Source organism: Mytilus californianus, unplaced genomic scaffold (genome assembly GCF_021869535.1).
Source record: "Mytilus californianus isolate M0D057914Y unplaced genomic scaffold, xbMytCali1.0.p SCAF_6, whole genome shotgun sequence".
Taxonomy (NCBI): Eukaryota; Metazoa; Mollusca; class Bivalvia; order Mytilida; family Mytilidae; genus Mytilus; species Mytilus californianus.
The window spans coordinates 57,223,586-57,244,479 of NW_026262712.1; the positions used below are offsets into that span (position 1 = coordinate 57,223,586).

The 20,894-nt window shown below is 32.7% G+C and overlaps 2 protein-coding genes across 3 annotated transcripts in view; both read right to left on the bottom strand.

Annotated features, from left to right (window-relative positions):
* The window catches only part of LOC127705686 (general transcription factor IIH subunit 1-like), a 30,531-nt gene extending 9,648 nt beyond the window's left edge, over window positions 1-20,883 (bottom strand). Inside the window, exons 1-10 of one of the 2 annotated variants that reach the window (XM_052210037.1) lie at window positions 20,775-20,883; window positions 11,703-11,859; window positions 10,412-10,613; window positions 9,065-9,161; window positions 7,597-7,665; window positions 7,040-7,133; window positions 6,476-6,625; window positions 6,237-6,316; window positions 4,296-4,739; window positions 3,314-3,404 (exon numbers count right to left, since the gene is read on the bottom strand). In XM_052210037.1, coding sequence (XP_052065997.1) covers window positions 3,314-3,404; window positions 4,296-4,739; window positions 6,237-6,316; window positions 6,476-6,625; window positions 7,040-7,133; window positions 7,597-7,665; window positions 9,065-9,161; window positions 10,412-10,613; window positions 11,703-11,859 — 1,384 coding nt within the window. In that variant the 5' untranslated portion in view covers window positions 20,775-20,883. The remainder of the gene's footprint in view (window positions 1-3,313; window positions 3,405-4,295; window positions 4,740-6,236; window positions 6,317-6,475; window positions 6,626-7,039; window positions 7,134-7,596; window positions 7,666-9,064; window positions 9,162-10,411; window positions 10,614-11,702; window positions 11,860-20,774) is intronic. The other variant, XM_052210038.1, reaches the window with a different exon arrangement.
* LOC127705669 (PHD and RING finger domain-containing protein 1-like) overlaps window positions 1-20,894 on the bottom strand; it is a 290,389-nt gene that overhangs the window by 116,238 nt on the left and 153,257 nt on the right. The window lies entirely within an intron of this gene.

Sequence of the window (20,894 nt, forward strand, 5' to 3'; positions counted from 1 at the left end):
ATAACATTTGGTTGATGCAAACTAAAGTTATAACATAAAGTTAGAGAACAGAAACGAAAAATTCATCAATTTTTCCATTTGTAAAGGAAGATAAAAGTGACGCCACCCAAATTTGAACTTGATTTGTGTTTTGCGGTAATAAGCATTGTGTATAAGTTTCATAACATTTGGTTGAAGCAAACTAAAGAGAACAGAAACCAAATTTGGGGACGTACTGACGTATGGACGGATGGACGGACAGACAAGGGTAAAACTTAATGCCCCCTCCACCCTGCTTAGACTAGATTTTACTGCCAGATAGAAGTCCAGGTATCAATTTTCTATACATCAGTAACACTTAAGGTCAATGTACATTTAGATGCACAAATATTCTGTAAGTTAACTACAAGGCCTTGAATCCACTATGATAACACAGAATGAAGTAGATTAATTGTGCTTTAAATTTGCTAATAAAATGCTTCGCTGGGGCGCAGCTTGATACGACCGCAGAGGTCGAACCCTGAACAGTTGGGGCAAGTATGGACACAAAATTCAAGCTTGATACAGCTATGACTTTGGATTGTCATTAAATATTTGACACAGCATAGGTTTCTGACACAGGATGAATGTGGTGTAAGAACTGGAAAAAATTTATTTATATTATATTATGGTGGAATATCCATAAACTAAATTGTTTGTTAATTTCAATATATCAAAGAATATGTAGAATTCAATGTTTGATGTAATGTAATAAAGTTGAAATTTGGACCGTTTTTGTTCAATGTGGACCAATTTGGTAACATGTATAAATAACCAAAAATCTAAATACATGGGAGCCCATTTAAATACATCATAAAGGTATTAAAATAGAAAGTGACATCATAGTCATGGCTAAAAATAAACAAAAATCCTTAATCAGCAACATTTAAAGTAATATCTAAAAATAAAATTCCTTTGTAACCATAAAAGCCCATTTAAATACATCATAAAGATATTAAAATAGAAAATGACATCATAGTCATGGCTAAACATAGCAAAAAACCCTTAATCAGCATCATTTAACAGTAATATCTAAAAATGGAAATTACATCATAAAGGTATTAAAATAGAAAATGACATCATAGTCATGGCTAAAAATAAACAAAATCCGTAATCAGCATCAGCAACATTTTATAGTAATATCTAAAAATAAAATTCCTTTGTAACCATAAAAGCCCATTTAAATACATCATAACAGATATTAAAATAGAAAATGACATCATAGTCATGGCTAAACATAGCAAAAACCTTAATCAGCATCATTTAACAGTAATATCTAAAAATAAAAATTTCTTTGCAACCATAAAAGTAAAATAGAAAATGACATCATAATCATAGCTAAAAATAAACAAAAATTTTTTTTATTGGCAAATTTTAAATGGAGTTTATTATACTAAAACAATAAATTTGCAACCATAAACATGATAAAACCCCATTTAAACACATCATAAAAGTATTAAATAATTCAACTACATCATAAGGCTATAAAAATAGAAAATGACTTCATAGTCAAGGCTAAAGGTAAACAAAAAACCTTCATCAGCAAAATTTTATATTGGCAAATTTCCAATGAAGTTTATTACACTAAAATTGTTGGCAAATTTCCAATGCATTTATTAACAATAAAGTTATTGGCAAATTTCCAATTTACATAATTTAAAAGCAGTGTAGATGAGATATTTAAATGAGTTTGAATTACCAACCTTACACTGCTTTTAAATAATGTTCTTTACTCAATTATTTGTCTATTAAAATGGAAACCCTTGTTTTTTAACCTTTTTTCCCCTTATTCCTTAAACATTAGAGCCATAACCACCCCCCCCCCCCCCCCCAAAGCCAATTATTACTTTCCAATGTAACCTAAATTTCCAATATACATAATTTTAAATTTCAGTTCCTCATGATATATAACCGTATCATTATTATTTTCTTTCATATATAAATCTGAAACAACCATCTTTAAATGGAAAATTTTAAAGAAAAAAAAAGGAAAAAAAAAAATCCTACCCCCCACACATTTTTACAACCCCCTTTTGATTCATCATCCCCCACCTCAATCACAACCTTCAATTTGTGGTATGGTACATTGCAATACAATTTCACAGAGATCCATACACTTGAACACAAGTTTTTGTTGCAAACTAAAAAAATCCTTATTTTCGACCAATATTTGGCCCCTTATTCATAAATGTTTGAGCAATTAACCCCAAAACTCAATTCCTACTTTCTCTTCGTGATAAAAAATAACTAACTTAAAATGTAAATTTTAAACAAAAAAAAAAGGAAAAAAAAAAATTACCCCTTTTTTTACCCCGCCCCCCTTATGATTCATCACCCCCACCCCCCTTTCCCCCCCAACCAAGCTCAATAACAGCCTTGCCTTTGTGGTATGGTACCTTGTAATACAATTTTAGAGAGATCCATACACTTGAACACAAGTTATTGTCTAGAAACTAAAAAATGCTTATTTTAAACCCCTTTTTAGGCCCCTTATTACTAAACGTTTTGGGCAATTACCACAACACTCAATTCCAGCTTTCCCTTTGTGAAATGGAACCTTGTAGTAAAATTTCAGAAAGATCCATACACTTACACACAAGTTATTGTCATGAAACTAGAAAAATGCTTGTTTTTTGCCCCCTTTTGGCCCCTTATTCCTAAAATTTTGAGGCAATTAACCCCAAAATCAATCCCAGCATTGACCCTTAGTGATATGGAATCTTGTGGTACAATGTCAAAGAGATCCATATGCTAACACACAAGTTATGTCTGGAAGTTACAAAAATGCTTATTTTCAGCCCCTTTTTGGCCCCTAATTCCTTAACTGTTGGTACCATAACCCCTAAAATCAATCCCCACCTTCCTATTGTGGTATTGAACCTTATGGTAAAATTTCATAGAGATCCATTCACTTAAACTAAAGTTAGAGTGCGAAAACCATTGTGTATTCGGACGACGACGCCAGACGACGACGACGACGACGCCGGACGACGACGACGACGACGACGACGCCAACGTCATACCAATATACGACCTCAAAATTTTTTTGCGGTCGTATAAAAACTAATTGGTATCAATTTTACAGTCTTATGTTTGTCATAGTTTGAAATGATTTCCTAAAATCTCAAAGGCAGGTATGACAACATCTTTGCTAGCCAAGGGTTACAATCCAGTCCTAAGTGGAGAGGGAGACTGGATCGTAATCCTTGGCTAGCTAAGATGGCATGACAAATGTCTGTCATACTTTTGAGATATTTACTCTTAACTACATGTACATCAATTAAGTTATACTAACGTTGTAATTGTTGTTGACTAGTTCCGTGCATTAGACTGCCTCCTGGTGACAATTCTCCTAGTACGCTGACAGCGGTACTACTAGATACAACCTAAAATTATGTGCAAATAAAAGAAATATCAATATCAGTGCATATTGATTTTAACTACACACTGAAAACTCTGATACAATCATATCCAGGAAAGATAGCTACTTTTAAAATTTCCTATTTTCAATTTACATAATTACATAATTATTCATAGGAATCCGTCAGGCAAGGCCTAGCAATGAAACTTTTGGCTATTATAATAGTCATCTTTTGGTCATGTTCGTTCTTTAGATCTATCTGAATGTACATGTTTTAAATATCTTTTTCTCTCTAAGCTTTTTGAACTGAACATTCCTAATGAAGGTTAATATAGAAATGTCTGAACACTACAGAATTGAGATTTCATTTGTTTGTGAATGTAACATTTCTTAACATTGAAAACAATAACCAAGTGTACATTTTTTCTTAAATTGTGCAATATGAATAGCTTCAATTTCAAGCACTTCTTTAAAACAGAGATGACTTTTTTGTTCTTACTTTTTTAAATGTAAATAACCAGGTTAATATTACTGACTGCAATTTCAAGCATGTCTTCCAAACAATTCACATTCTTTCTTTTCAATTATGCAATATGAATAATGAAAATTACCAGCTCCAATTTCAAACACTTCTTTTAGGCAGAGCTGACATTTTTCTTCTTAACTTTTCAGTAAGGATAATAAGTTTTAAACTGATTGACTCAAATTACAAGCTTTTCTTTCAAACAGAGTTGACATTTTGTCTTCTTAACTTTTCAAATTAACAAGATCTAAATTACGGACTCCAATTTCAAGCACTTCTTTGAAACAGAGCTGACCATTCTCTTTTTCTAAACCTTCCAATATAAATAATGAAATTTAAATTACTGACTCTAATTGCAAGCACTTCTTTCAACTAATCACCTTTTATCATTACCTGAGATAGGGCCAGAACCCAATTATGCATTTCCTGAGAAACATTCTGTGTCGCTGCTATCACATCTTCACTTGTAGTATACTTAGTTGCCATAACAGGGGTAGGTCCGTGTAAATAACCCTCCATCTTATGCAATCTCAAATTAACACTAGAAGTATCACTGCTGTCTTTAAGGTCAGAATAATTAATTTTTTCCTGCATTTTGGCTTTTTTAGTCACAGGTTCACTTGAATCTTTTGAAGAATGAGCACCGTTAGAATTGTTTGAGTTTCCGTTAGTCAATGAGTTACTTGTTCCTGAGCTTTCAGTAGTTTTATTGGATTCACTGTTTATATCACAAGCTTTTAAAACCATCGTTGAATGGTGGTTAAATCTTCGTATCATTGTTAAATTTGCGTGATTTGTACTTGAGGACTTTTGATCATTTGAAGAACTACCATATCCCTACAATAGAAAATACTTTAGAGGTTGCATTTACATGGTACGATATTCAATCTCATTTTTTACCTATAATGTTGTTATTCACAAAAATTGCACCCTGTTAATACTAAAATCAGATGTCTTTTGGTTAATCGAAATGAAAATTGTATCTTTTGAACAGAACTCTTTTCGATTTATCTGGGCAAAAGTATCAAATTGGATTGAAAATCGTACTGTGTAAATGCACATTTACTTCTAATATACTGATAGAAAATTTTACAAAACTTTGAAATGTTGACCTACAGTATACTAATTAACCCTAGAAATTTATCATTCTTCCAGCAATTCCGACTTAAATGCATATTCCTGTGAAAATGTTGACAAATATAAGTTAGGGCTGTTCCAGAAAATACCCAGGGAAGGCAATTTTTTAAAAATTTTTAATGGGTGGTTGTATTTGAAATACCAAAATGCAAAGGGAGTGTTATTCCAATTTATTTTTATTTCTGTGGGTGTTGGGGGTTAAAAAAAAGTGCCGTCCCTGGGGGGGACATAGTATTTTCTGGAACAGCTCTTAGATTAATCTAAGTCATGACAGAAAATACTACACATTTTCCCTCTTTTCTCCTATTGATTGTATTATTATCCAACTTTAATGTAGGAATGCAAACATATAGAGAGAAAGTCAATGAGATAGCAATTCAATGGCACAAGATTACTAAAAATAGATTTTTAAAATGTTGAATTTTTTTATAGGTGTAATACCACCAAATCATAGTACGTCACATCCGGTTGCATACGAAAATAGGTCAAAAAAAAATATTCCCTTGAATTTGACAGTTGCAGGTAATTGATCCTACATTTCATTGCAGTAAAACATTTCTGGGTCATAAACATATATCTTGGGTATTTCAAAGCACCATTATTTTTTTATTTGGGGTTTCTATAGAATATTTTGGAAACTTGAGGTTACATGGTTACTAAAGCTTGTACACAGGTTAAAAAAGGGGAAAAATTTGATTGGTTAACTTCCAGTGATGGTTACTTTCTTATATGCAATGAAATGTTATGTGAATTTTTTTCTATAGTACTGGACAGGATAAAATTTAACTCATGCCAAGTATTTCTTTATTTGAAACAAAGATAAATTCTGCACATTTTTTTGAAAAGTGCAAATTTAACAAAGACTAATAGGGGAAAATCAATGGTGGTATTACACCTATAGCCTTTTCCAAATTTTTCCTTGATATGTGTTATTTTTTCTTGGATAGAGTTGGCATCTAGTCTTGGTGTAAACTTCATGTATTCTATATAAAATCTAGAAAAGTCTGCAATTGCTATTGGACTCAAACTATTTTTGAAGTTTGAAGTGTGCACCATAAAATAAATTCAACAAATAATTTTTCTTTTAGAAAAGCCTTTACAAAGTCAAAACATGACAGTCTCTCTCATCAATTGTAAAAATTTCCCACTTTATCATATTAACAGTATATTTTTTCTTCTTTTTCACAGAATACATACTTCTCCTTGAGACACATCAGATCCTGCCACCAGATCTATTAATGGATCACTCACTTTCTTCTCAATTTCATCAGAGATTTCTGTAAAATAATTTCATGCAATTTGAATATACATTTGTCTTTCAGTTTCATCATTATCATCAAAACATTGGTCAATATAACACGTATAACAAAAGTATTGTATGATATTAAACAACAAACAATTAATCAAAATGGACAGTACTTCTTTTAAAAACTTACCTTTCTCATCATTTTTAGCACAATCTGAGAACATTTCAGCTTTGCTTATATTTGTTCTGTCTCTGTGAAAATAGTGCGATTGGAAGAAACGTGTCCAGAATTCACTTTCTGACAACTGATGCGGAACATATTCCAAATGTTTTTTCTTTACTGAAAAAATTCAATATACATTTATTTGTCATGCCTTCCTGAATGATTTATATAAAAGTGAATCATAATATTTTGCAATATGTGAGGTCAAATTAATTGAATCTGGGGGTAACACAACATTTCATTACACAGTTACTATTTAATGTGAGTTATCAAAAGTTGTATTCATGATGTAAGTCTTCGTAGTACTGTTATGATTTTTCTCATTAACCTTTTAGTTCAAATGCATTTTTCGGTAATTTAAAAGACTCGTTGATTTCTATTTTCCTTTTCCTTTTACTTGTACATCTTTCCTGTTCTGAACCATTTACCATATTGTCCAGAGATAAGGCCATATGTATATTGATAGTAAAATTTATGGCTTCTAGAAATTTTGTTCTACAACTTTTATCTTTAGATTTCTCTTATGCTTACCCATTGGATATGTTCTAAAAATAGATTCTATGATATCTGTAGTGAGGTTGTATTTTAGACCATTGCATCCATCTGTCTCTGGTTTAATGTCTGCCTGTAGGAATATTTAAAACTTTTTCATTTTATAACAAAACTCAAGGTAGTGTTAAAAGTTTTCTTGCAGATTATCAATGTTTTTTCAATTGTATAAATCAGGGTAACAAATTATAGCATCATGGTAGTACCCTGAAGGTTAAATATCCTAAGCAGAACACTGATTCCTTTTTTTCAGATTCAATCGTCTAACATCAACCAATCAGGACAAAGTAGGAGGTATGGCAATTACCTGATCCATGAAATTGGATTTTTTTTTAAAATTCTACTGAATCAATCATTTTAAAGACATCTTGGTTTAATTCATAAATGAATAAATTGATATATGCTTTCATTTAAGACAGTAAAAATATCAAATATCATAAAATAAAGAGACGCCCCTTTGCTATGTTTTGTACAATAGACATAAACATTACAAATTTTTATACTATCCTGCATAAGAAAATGACTGTTAAAATACTTACTAAAAAAGCAGCTGACACTCCCACTACCTGCTTCCCTTCTGATTTTGTAGAAGTTGACTTTTGCTGCATCTATAAATAGAAGTAATCTATAAAATTATGTACAGCTGACCATAGTTTCTCCCACTCTGATTAAAATACAAACCCTGTTCCACCATTTGCCTACAACAATCTGACAAAACTGTTCTTTTTGTTTTTGTAATTATTACATCAGCCAATGAAATATAGCCTTTTAAATTTTTTAATGTATGCATCATTGCAACAAAACCAGAGGATACCGAAGGTCTTTAAAACAGAAAGTAGAATGGAGCATTGTCAGATCCTTGTTAGGGAAGTGTAGACACAGTATCTGTATTTCAATCAGATTGAGTTTCTCCATTACCTTAAGGTGGTACATAACACTACAGGGAGATAACTCTGTAAAAATCAGCTGAACGTTTTAATCACGTTCTATTGTTAAGGAAATATTAAGCTTCTCAATGATCCAAATTAGTGTTTGTCAAACTGCTCTATATCCAATGAAATTTTTCCAATAGAGTGTGTGGTTCAATTTTTTTGAAATTTTTATATTTTTGTCAAAGGGTCAAAGTAAATATTTTGCCAAAATTTTATGAAAATTAAACAAGCCAAATTAATTTTAGTCAAGGTGTTTTGTACCACCTTACCAAACTTCTTTTTTTTTATTTTCAATATATAGATGCTATTTCCATACAAATGAAAACAGTCACAATTAAAAAAAATAGGTTTAATACATGTAGCTCATAAGATAATACTTAATATCAAATCAATGTTTTAAATTGAATAAAAGAATAATGTGTCCACTTGTCAATATGCACGAGTCAATGTACAAGTTGAAACCTAACTTAACAAAGGGGCATAACACAAGAATGGCAAAAGCCGTGCTACTCAAATTCCAACTCGATCTGTTTTTGGTGGTGATAAGCATCCTGTATAAGTTTCATAACATTTGGTTGAGGCAAACTGAAGTAAGAATGAGGAAACGGAAAATTCACCAATTTTTCCATTTATAAAGGGACATAACTCAAGACAGTGAAAGTGACACCACCTAAATTCAAACTTGATCTGTGTTTGGTGGTAATAAGTATTGTGAAAAAGAATCATAATATTTGGTTGAAACAGACCAAAGTAAAAGTAAGGAAACAGCAAATTCACCAATTTTTCCATTTATAAAGGGACATAACTCAAGATAATGAAACAACCAAATTCGAACTTGATCTGTGTTTTTGGTGGAATAAGCATTGTGTATAAGTTTCATAACACTTGGTAGAAGAAAACTAAAGTTAGAGAACAGAAACCAATTTCTGAATGTACCTATGAACTGACAAAAGTTAACCGTACTGCCTCCTTCTCCTAGCGGTGGGGGCAAAAAAACCCTCTTTTTAACACGTGAGGGAAACATACTTCCAAAAAGCACTATGGTTGATCAGTATGAAAGATGAAAAACACATACCTCAGCTCTTTGAGCCCAGAATTCATCAGAACTCATAACACCACTGACCACTAAATCCTTATATAACTGAAATATTTCTGGGTTTTCCTGTAGTAATCTAAAAAATAAATTGTAACATCCATATGAAAAATTATCCATCTACAATGTTTTATTAACTAGCAAAGTATATACTGGCATTGCTTATGGAATGTCGGCTCATATATATATATATTTCTCTAATTCTTCGTCAATTTATCCCTTTCTGCACCCATTGTATAAAAAAAAATTAATCAACGTGTGGTTCGTTTGATCTCAGTTCTTCATTGGTTAAATTCCGATTATGACGTCGAATTTTCTTGCTTTCCTCTGAATTTCCTATTGTGACGGCATGAAAAAAGGCGACCATGCCTGATGACGTCACATAGAAAGAGCACATCTTTTTGCAGATCATTCGAAAAGAATGAATAAATTTGCCTGCGTATTGTTTGAAAATCATTAGAGAAACAGATTCCACCACCAAATCTCGTGTAATACGATATTTATCCACTCTCGACAGTTAAATTTTAAATATTTAAAACGCTCGGCGAGCCTCGCGTTTTAAATTTGAAAATTTAACTGTCTCGAGTGGATAAATATCGTATCACACTCGATGCAGTGGTAGAATCTATATATATATATTCTGATATACTGTAGACCTTTTATCATTCATAACTGTTACAACAGTATATTTCTACCTTAAGAGATTGTATTTGGCTTATTTTTCTATGTCCTTTTTGGTCATTTAGGTCTTTAACTGTTTCAGTTCTCCTTTGCTTTCAAATATTCCAAACTGAGCATTCATGGTGAAGGTAAATCCAGAAAAGGGCTTCGAAAGCATAAAATTAATAAAGTGTTGTTTTCATTTGTTATGGTCATTCAACCCTTCTCAAGAAGCCCCCTCAATTGTAAGACCCATTGCCTCTGATAATGTCATACAAAAACATATTTTATCTGAACACTAGCTGAACCCTATCCAATGATGATGTGCCTATCCACATTCTTTATAAACCTTGCCAGTAGTTGCTTTTTGTTTTTTCCTTAGTAGTATTTGTTCACTAAAGATTATCATGATTATAGTGCAAATTGGCAGATTTGTTATGTAAACATTGTTTAAATTTTGGTGTTAACAGTTGTAAAAATCATGACAATAGCACTTTGACTGTATCCATTTGCTTCACTGATGCTTCATGCCCCAGTGATTTTTTTAAGACAAGTGTGTTACCAGTTGAATATAGGAGTTAAGGACTAAACCAAGCCATATTCACATGGAGTAGTGGCATTATAACAAGATGAAGATCATATCTGCTTTAACATGTTTAAAATAAATACCTATTTTTCTCTTCCAGCTCACTGTTCAGTTTTCGTTTAAATTTTGGCAAGAGTTGTAATAATAGTTCTTTGACTGTATCCCTGTCCTTTACTGCTGCTTCACGCCCTTGAGGATTGTTGAAGTGGAATGTGTTAGCACTTCCATCATGCATATTTAACTGTAATTGTACTTTCTCTTTAGTATCTGGTGAAATTTTCTGGGCTGAAAAATATAATAAAATATTTTGTTTTTTATTTGATAACTTATTTGTTCATCATGTAAAAAAAGATATGGTATGATTGCCAATGAGACAACTCTCCGCCAGAGACCAATGATGAAGAAGCAAGTAACTATAGGTAACCATATGGCTTTCAACAATGAAGTTCTCATCTTGTTCATTTATTTGAAATTTTACATTCATACATGATTTATAGATGACTACTAAAGGCCGCCTTCCTATAAAAAGACATTGCTTATATTCTTCTGTAAGTACTACTTATCTTTGGATTTGGTGCCTGAATACAATAGATTAAGAGAACCTATAAATGGTAAAGTAACTAAAGTAGCTAGAGTTACCTTACCTTTGAATTTGATGTCTGAATACAAGTTGAAGATAGTCAGTAAATGGTATAGTAACTTAACGGTAGCTAAAGTTACCGTACCTTTGAATTTGATGTCTGAATACAAGGTGAAGATAACCAGTAAATGGAATAGTAACTGAACAGTAACTAGAGTGACTTTACTTTTGGATTTGATGTCTGTGTAAATACATGTAGACTATTAAGATAACCAGTAAAAAGTAAAGTAACTGAATGGCGGCTTAACTTACCCAATCTTTGAATTTTGATGTCTGTATACAGATAAATTATTAAGATAATCAGTAAATCAGGCCTCTACATTATCATTTAGTCTAACTTGTCCATTCAGTCAGCATGTCTTATCATTGATTTCCTTCCCCTTACTTACACTCCCCTGGTTCAATCAATGAATTTAGATTTCGTATGATCAATAAAAAAATAGTTCACGTTTTAGGCAATTGCAAGTCTTGTAAGTTTTACATGTTTTATATCATGGATTTTTCACTTGTCCAGTCGGACAACTAATATGGTGATTGTACTTGTCCGACGCCTATGTCCACTTATCCTGGACAATTGGACAAAAAGTAATGTTGAGACCTGTAAATGGCTAAGTAACTGAATGGAAACTGAAGTTTTCCATTTCTTTGAATTTTGATGTCTGAATACAGGTAGACTAAGATAATCAGTAAATGGTTTAAGTAACTGAATGGTAACTGAAGTTTTCTTACGATACCTTTGATATCTGAGTACAGGTAGCTGTAGGTGAAGTTACTTTTGCTACCTTGCATCCATCCAACTCGTTCCCCCATCATGTACAAATTTCCTTCGGTTTTCTTATTTTTGACATGGTTTACAATCAGTAATACTTCTTCTGATGATCTCCCAGACATCTGAAATACAGTCTCATTGACTAGTAACAACTTTAAGGGCACACAATAGAGTTCTAAGCAAGGGCAGATAACAATACATCCAAATTTAACCTGTTGTTTTTATAACATCGTTATAAATGATAAGCAAGCAGAAAAATCACTAACCTCAACACATTAGTTACATGAATTTGAAAGTCTATACAAGTCTGATTTTGTTATCAGTCAATTAAAACAATACAATATATAACACATACATACTTTCATGGTACTTCAATCTTTCAATACCTATATTTTGGCATTGCACAAGGTCATGTTTTTCTCTGTTAATGACATCTTTAGACTCTTTACACTAAATCCATTGGATGTTGGATGTGTACTGATTGATATTTTAGTCTAAGATACATTATTTTCTTCATTAGTTGTTATTGGCTTTGAACTAGCCATGCTAGCTGTTAGTAACTCTCAGATCTGTACTTAAGTGTCTTTTTTGTTGTTAGGGATGAGGGATAGATATATACCCTGCCACGTCCTGTCTGTGTTTTTGTTTGATGTTTTTCTTTGTATCGATCTGATGAGTTAAGCCTTTTTCAACTGATTTTTATAGTTTGTTACTATGTTGTGCTATTACACCACTGTCCCAGGATTGGGGAGGGTTGAGCGCTCACAAACATGTTTAACCCCGCCACATTCTTGATGTGCCTGTCCCAAGTCAGGAGCCTGTAGTTCAGTGGTTGTCGTTGGTTCATGTCTGTCATATTTGTTTTTCATAAATTGTTTTGTTATAAACTAGACCGTTAGTTTTCTCAATTAAACTGTTTCATATTTTTCATGTCGTGGCCTTATAGTTGACTCTACTGTATGGGCTTTTCCCATTGTTGAAGGCCGTACAGTTGCCTATAACTGCTTACATCCACTTCATTGTAACTTTGGTGGATAGTTGTCTCATTGGCAATCATACCACATCTCCTTATTTTTATAAAGGAAAAGGAACATGTCTTACATAAATTCAAGAATGTGAAATTAACTGTGACATGTGTGATGTCATAAAATTTGAGGCAAATGAAAACTGTTTACTTTTTTATCATCAATAAATAGGTATATGACAGCAATTCTTAAAAAGTTTTCACATAATGTGGGAATGTAATTTAGAGCCAAAAAAAGGGAAATTGGATCTTGTACATTTAAAAAACAAAATTTTCTATTTCAACCTAAATAATAAGCACATGTCGTGACATGGAATCCTAAATTCTTAATTCTGCAATACACCATGTACTACTTCAAGAATGATATATTGAAATTGTAATGAAAAATCTAATTTTTTCTATATATATATACATGATATATATGCATTTGATTTGTAAAGAAAATTGTCTCCTTCTTTTTATTACCAACAATTGAAAGATTTCACAAAAATGTTATTGCATTTAACCTTCATTTAGATGACTGCCATACAGGCCTATCATGCCTATAAATGAAGGAATACTTTACAAAAAACATGTGAAATATCTCTTTCCGTTAAAAATCTTGTTACTTTTTCGGAAAGAATCAAAAATCCAAATGTAATGTTATGACATGCAAATTTCAAACAAAATAATATCACAATGAAAGTCTTTATGGTATGTTCATGCATGTTCATTGTTCATGTGGTCATCGTGTTTTTCTTTCCATAGTTTAATAGTGCATATATATATCAAATAAATGTGGATAGTGTCCACATGTGGACACAGATGATGCCCCCGCTTGCATATCATATAGTTATAAAGGGACATAACTGAAGAACAGTAAAAGTGACGCTACCCAAATTTTAACTTGATCTGAGTTTTGTGGAAATAAAGCATTGTGTGTAAGTCTCATAACATTGGTTGAGGCTAACTTAATTAGAGAACAGAAACTAAAAATTCAGCAATTTTTCTATTTGTAAACATGCATAACTCTAGAACAGTTGTGTATAAGTTTTATAACATTTGGTTGAGACAAACTAAAGTTAGAGAATGGAAACCAAAAATTCAGCAATTTTTATGTTTACTAAGGGACATAACTCAAGAATGGTAAAAGTGTTGCCACCAAATTTGGTACTTAATCTGTATTATGTAGTAATAAGCATTCACTGATTATCTGTAATCACAACTTCTAACACCTGTTGTAAATGTTAATTAGCTGAGGGTCATAAACTTGTCAGAAACAATAAGACAGGAGAATCATAGTATTTTCATGCGAAAATATGCGAAAATATTTTTACTCTTTCCAAATTTAAGTGACGAAATTGATTTGGAATACTTTCGTCATTTTGAAAACCGTTTCGTAAATGACGAAAATGACGAGCGCTAGCAAAATCACTGAGCATTGTGTCTGTGTATAAGTTTCATAACATTTGGTTGAGTAGATATAACATGTGTAAGAAGATGTGGTATGAGTGCCAATGAAACAACTCTCCATCCAAGTCAAAATTTATAAACGTAAACCATTATAGGTCACAGTACGGTCTTTAACACGGAGCCTTGGCTCACACCGAACAGTAAGCTATAAAGGGCCCCAAAAATTACTAGTGTAAAACCATTCAAACGGGAAAACCAACGATCTAATCTATATAAAAAACAAGAAACGAGAAACACTTATGAACCACATCAACAAACGACAACTACTGAACATCAGATTCCTGACTTAGGAAAGGTGGCAAACTAAAGTTAGAAAACGGAAACAAACAATTTGTACTTGATCTTAGTTTTGTGGTAATGAATATGAGGTTTCATAATGTTTGGTTGGGGCAAACTTAAGTTACAGAATGGAATCTAAAAATTTTGCAATCTTTCGATTTATAAATTAAAGGGGCATAACTCAATAATGGTTAAAGTGACACTACCCAAATTCAACTTGATCTGTGTTTTATCAGTGGAAGTCAAAATTAAACATTGCATTGTATAAAGCATTGATTATAGTTGATTAAACTATAATCATGGACAAAGGATGATAACTCCAATTTTAGAAATTACTTGATATTTAGAAGAAAATAAAAATTTTGCAATTTTCCATTTATAAAGGGGCACAACTCTGGAATGGTAAAAGTGACGCCACAAAAATTCAAACTTGATCTGTGTTTTGTGGTAATAAGCATTGTGTATAAGTTTCATAACATTTGGTTGAGGCAAACTAAAGTTAGAGAACGGAAACCAATTTTGGTATGTACGTAAGTACAGACGGACAAGGGTAAAACTTAATGCCCCCTCCGCTACAGCAGGGGCATAAATATACATTGGGTCAAAATTTAAAGAAATAAAAATCAACAAGATACATGTACCCTGACTGTATTACTCATAAACCAGAACTTTATTATTTCTTGGCCTAAAACCTTCATTTATGGCTCATTTCAAAGAAAAAAATATCAAGCTTTCCAAAGGTTCAACCAACTGTTTATTCTTTTTTTACTTGGAACTATCACATGTCATTTTTTCAGAAGAAGCATGTTGTTGACCTTGTCAGTCAGGGGTACTAATTGTACAAGTAATTTTTATTTACTTGAAGAAGTCATATTAATATACTTATATAAGTAAATTTGTAGGATACTTATACAAGTGTATTTTTTTTACTTGTATAGGTAAAAAAAAAAATTGGCTTATTTATGTCCCTTAGACATTCAGATTTTTTTACTTACATGTATATAGGTGAAAAAGTCATCCTACATTGTATCTTCTTTTCTTGAATTCTTAGGACTTCTTTGCTCTAATAGAATTTTAAATTGTCTGTCCTTTGCAGATGTCTTAACTAATCATTTAAGTGTAATTTCATGGACAATGAAAATCTCATTTGTCTGTCATCGTCAGAACACTGCTCATTTACAAGCCCCCAAGGGGCAATTTTTGAAGGCCTTGCGCAAATACTTAAGATCTTTGCGCAATCAGTTTCTTTGTTGAATTAATGAGATGAAACATTGAACTCTAATAAAAAATTATGAGCTGACCTGGGAAAAATCATTAAAGGCATGTTTTTACAGCTCAAAACTTGAGAATTTTTGTGGGATTGTAAAAAAAATTTACTTATACAAGTGAATTTTTGAGAAAATTAAGGGGAGATTATTCAAACATTATAATTAACTTATATAAGTATATTTTTTTTACTTCTTCAAGTAAATAAAGATTACTTGTACAAGTAGTACCCCTGACTGCTTGTTGGTGTATTCAGCAGTTCAGTATATATATATATATATATATATAAGTCTAGAGATTTGCACAACGATACTAATATAAGATGGTATTATACGAAGATGTTGTTAATAAATCGTGTTGACAAATATTTCGGCTTAACAAATAGCCTTCTTCGGTGTCAATTATTTTAACAATACTGATAATATGTATAAAAATAGCTCAATAATACAGGTAAGTTTTGTTCTATTGATTTAATCCAAAATCCTGAACATCATAATATAAAACAAAACTCAATACTCAAATATACGTGACTGTGTATATTTACAACCCAAAATGAGTGAAAAATAAAACTTAGTATTTTTTATTGATGCCGTTTGGATGATGTACATTTAGTTCCTTTATCCAAAAGCTTTCCCGAACCTGTCGCTGGGCATCACTCCAGTGAATGTTCTGTTCAATCACTAGGATCTTCATGCGGTTAAAGTCATCAAGTGTGTGACCAGACTGTCTGAAATGCTGAGAAACTGGGAGAAGTGGCTTCTTAGAGATATCACTCCTATGGCCATTGAGGCGTTTGTGGAAAGGCTGCTTTGACTCACCAACATATTGGAGGCCACAAACCGAACATTCTAGAATGTAAATAACATTCATACTTTTGCAGTTAACATTGCAAAATATCTTATAGTTATTTTCGGTTGCCTTACTGTGAAAAGTTGATGAGTGATGCATCTGTAGGCAGCATTTGCAGCGTTTTTCATCACACGAACGACATTCTCCAGAAGTACTTCTATTATCAGACACTTCAGCCCGCACCAGCAGGTTACGCAGACTATTGGGTTGCCTAAAAGCTATCATGGGAGGCTCGGGAAAAATCTTGGATAGTTTGGAATTCTTTTCAACTGTTTTCCAATGCTCACGAATGACACCGAAGCTGTTTTTGAGAGATGGGTGGTAAGTAAGAACACATGGAGTCCTTTTATTTTTCTTTTTATATTTGTATTCTAACAGTTTACTCCTTGGAATAGTTTCCGCTTTCTGAAAGCCTTTTTGGATAGTTTTGTGTTTGTAGCCCCTTCTCTTCAAGCGGGTTTTGAGTTGACGTAGTTGTTTTTTAGTTGTTTCTGAGTTGGAACATATTCGCTTGACTCTGAGTGCCTGACTGTACGGGATGCTCTTAGTACAATGAGCAGGATGGCAACTTTTAGGGGACAGATATTGGTGAGTGTCAGTAGGCTTAGAATATAGATCAGTGGATATGATGCCATCTGTGAGCGAGCTGGAGGTATCGAGGAAGGTGATTTTGGATTTAGATTTCTCATGAGTAAATTTGATACTTGGATGTATGTTGTTAGCATGAGTGATGAATGTATCTAAATCCTCGTCACTTTTATTCCATTTCATATCCACATCATCTATAAATCTAAACCAGGAAAGCGGTTTTTCGATGGAAGATTCAAGGAGTTGTTTTTCTAATTTGCCCATAAATATGTTGGCATATGATGGAGCCATTCCCTCTACACGAATATTCCACATGCAGATGGCATTGATGCATGTAAAGAAGTTTGGAATTCCCGACCAGTGAAATATCCACCTACTGAATGCCTGGTCAAAATGCTCACGCTGGTACTCAAAAACAACAACTTCACTTTTGATGGAGACCATTATCTGCAAGTTAATGGAACTGCTATGGGCACCAAAATGGCTCCATCATATGCCAACATATTTATGGGCAAATTAGAAAAACAACTCCTTGAATCTTCCATCGAAAAACCGCTTTCCTGGTTTAGATTTATAGATGATGTGGATATGAAATGGAATAAAAGTGACGAGGATTTAGATACATTCATCACTCATGCTAACAACATACATCCAAGTATCAAATTTACTCATGAGAAATCTAAATCCAAAATCACCTTCCTCGATACCTCCAGCTCGCTCACAGATGGCATCATATCCACTGATCTATATTCTAAGCCTACTGACACTCACCAATATCTGTCCCCTAAAAGTTGCCATCCTGCTCATTGTACTAAGAGCATCCCGTACAGTCAGGCACTCAGAGTCAAGCGAATATGTTCCAACTCAGAAACAACTAAAAAACAACTACGTCAACTCAAAACCCGCTTGAAGAGAAGGGGCTACAAACACAAAACTATCCAAAAAGGCTTTCAGAAAGCGGAAACTATTCCAAGGAGTAAACTGTTAGAATACAAATATAAAAAGAAAAATAAAAGGACTCCATGTGTTCTTACTTACCACCCATCTCTCAAAAACAGCTTCGGTGTCATTCGTGAGCATTGGAAAACAGTTGAAAAGAATTCCAAACTATCCAAGATTTTTCCCGAGCCTCCCATGATAGCTTTTAGGCAACCCAATAGTCTGCGTAACCTGCTGGTGCGGGCTGAAGTGTCTGATAATAGAAGTACTTCTGGAGAATGTCGTTCGTGTGATGAAAAACGCTGCAAATGCTGCCTACAGATGCATCACTCATCAACTTTTCACAGTAAGGCAACCGAAAATAACTATAAGATATTTTGCAATGTTAACTGCAAAAGTATGAATGTTATTTACATTCTAGAATGTTCGGTTTGTGGCCTCCAATATGTTGGTGAGTCAAAGCAGCCTTTCCACAAACGCCTCAATGGCCATAGGAGTGATATCTCTAAGAAGCCACTTCTCCCAGTTTCTCAGCATTTCAGACAGTCTGGTCACACACTTGATGACTTTAACCGCATGAAGATCCTAGTGATTGAACAGAACATTCACTGGAGTGATGCCCAGCGACAGGTTCGGGAAAGCTTTTGGATAAAGGAACTAAATGTACATCATCCAAACGGCATCAATAAAAAATACTAAGTTTTATTTTTCACTCATTTTGGGTTGTAAATATACACAGTCACGTATATTTGAGTATTGAGTTTTGTTTTATATTATGATGTTCAGGATTTTGGATTAAATCAATAGAACAAAACTTACCTGTATTATTGAGCTATTTTTATACATATTATCAGTATTGTTAAAATAATTGACACCGAAGAAGGCTATTTGTTAAGCCGAAATATTTGTCAACACGATTTATTAACAACATCTTCGTATAATACCATCTTATATTAGTATCGTTGTGCAAATCTCTAGACTTATATAATTTTTTCCTTATCTGCACAGTATCGTCTATTCTAGACGATCCGGTACATAGTAAATTTGCTGGTTGGTCCTTTTTATAGACTTCTATATATATATATATATATACATTTATTGAAAACATCTTGTCCATTACCCATGTTACCTGTAAACTAGAGTGGCATTTATATTACCAGAAATGCATTGCAAACAAAAATAAGTGCAATGTGGCAATTTAATAAACTGAACTTAATGAAAAGACCGAAATTATCAATGTACAAATTTTTCATGACATAAATCGCCATTGCTGGCATTGGCCTTTCAGATTAGGTTTTGACCATATTGACAGGCAAATAGAGTTACTTTCAAATTTGTGCATTTTCCTTTATCCTATGTCACAGTAAAAACTGATTGTTTGATGACGTTGTCTGGTATTGGGTCCGTTCGCCCTGATTACATGTTCGCCCTGGGTTCATTCGCCTGTAGCGTCCGTTCGCCCTGGGTTCGTTCTCGCTACTTTTGTTAGAAAATATTATTATAAAGGTTATTTAAGTTTAAAAAACTTATTCAGATATTTATATGGTATAAATTCTCGAAATTCATGAAAACACATTGAAATATTTGAAAGTTGATGGCTTGTTTTGGAGCATTATAATTGTTCAAAATGATAATTCTCACGGATTGTTGTTATAATTGTCTTTGATTATACAAACCCTTGGATGGATTAATAATAAAAACAACATTTTGTTTTGATAAATTAGTCAGCTTAGAATGAGTTAAAACAATGCTGCACGAATTGTAAAACATGAAAAGGATTTATAAGTTCATTTATTATTATATATACTGCATAAATTGACTGAATTATTAGAATTGTTAACAAATATCAATAAAGATAAATACAATGTAATCCAGTATTCTACTATGCAAATCAAAGGAAAATAATTATTTGGTTACAGCAATACAAATATTCGGCGAATTTTTCAACAAACTTAAGCATACTCTGTTAAAATAATAAAAATTTTCCAGCTAGACAACAATAAAAAAAAAATAAAACTGGGCGAATGGACTCTGGGCGAACAGGTATTCAAATGGTATTAGGGCGAACAGGTACTAGGGCACAGGTGAATCAGGGCGAACGGACCCGGATTCACGTTGTCTACACCGATTGAACTCAGGTTAACAGTTGTAAATCATTCATAATTGGTGGATTTGACTGGATCCTTAGTCTTAGATAATACATTTTTGTTACCAGAGCACATGACTGGTGAGTTGCAAATATTTGTCTGCCCATCAAGCATGATTGTCAGGCTTGTCTGAGTAACTGACACATTTCGGAAAGCTTGATGTTGTTGTCTACTACTTTAATTAATAATTTGTTTCTTTTACTGTGCTAACTTTTGAGGCTTCTGACTATCTGATGACGATTACAATTGTTTGAATGTTTAAGAACTAATTTGTGCCATATTGATTTTTTATTCAGTCTAGCATCTGATATGTAAAACCAATGTATAATTATGATAGCACATCATCAGATCATGTACTGTGATGCCGGTAACTTTCTTTCAAAGTCAAAGAAGAAAAAGGAATATACTTTGAAGACGGAAGAAAACGGAAAAGGAATCTTAAGAATAATAACATGAAGATTTTGCTATAGATATGATGTATCTATTAACTTACTTTTCGTATTTACCTAAATTTTATATTGAAATGACTTTTTTTATGACTGTGAATAATATTGCGACATTTACCGCAAACTGTCTAATTTACGACAATAGAAAAACGGAAGTAAATAACGGC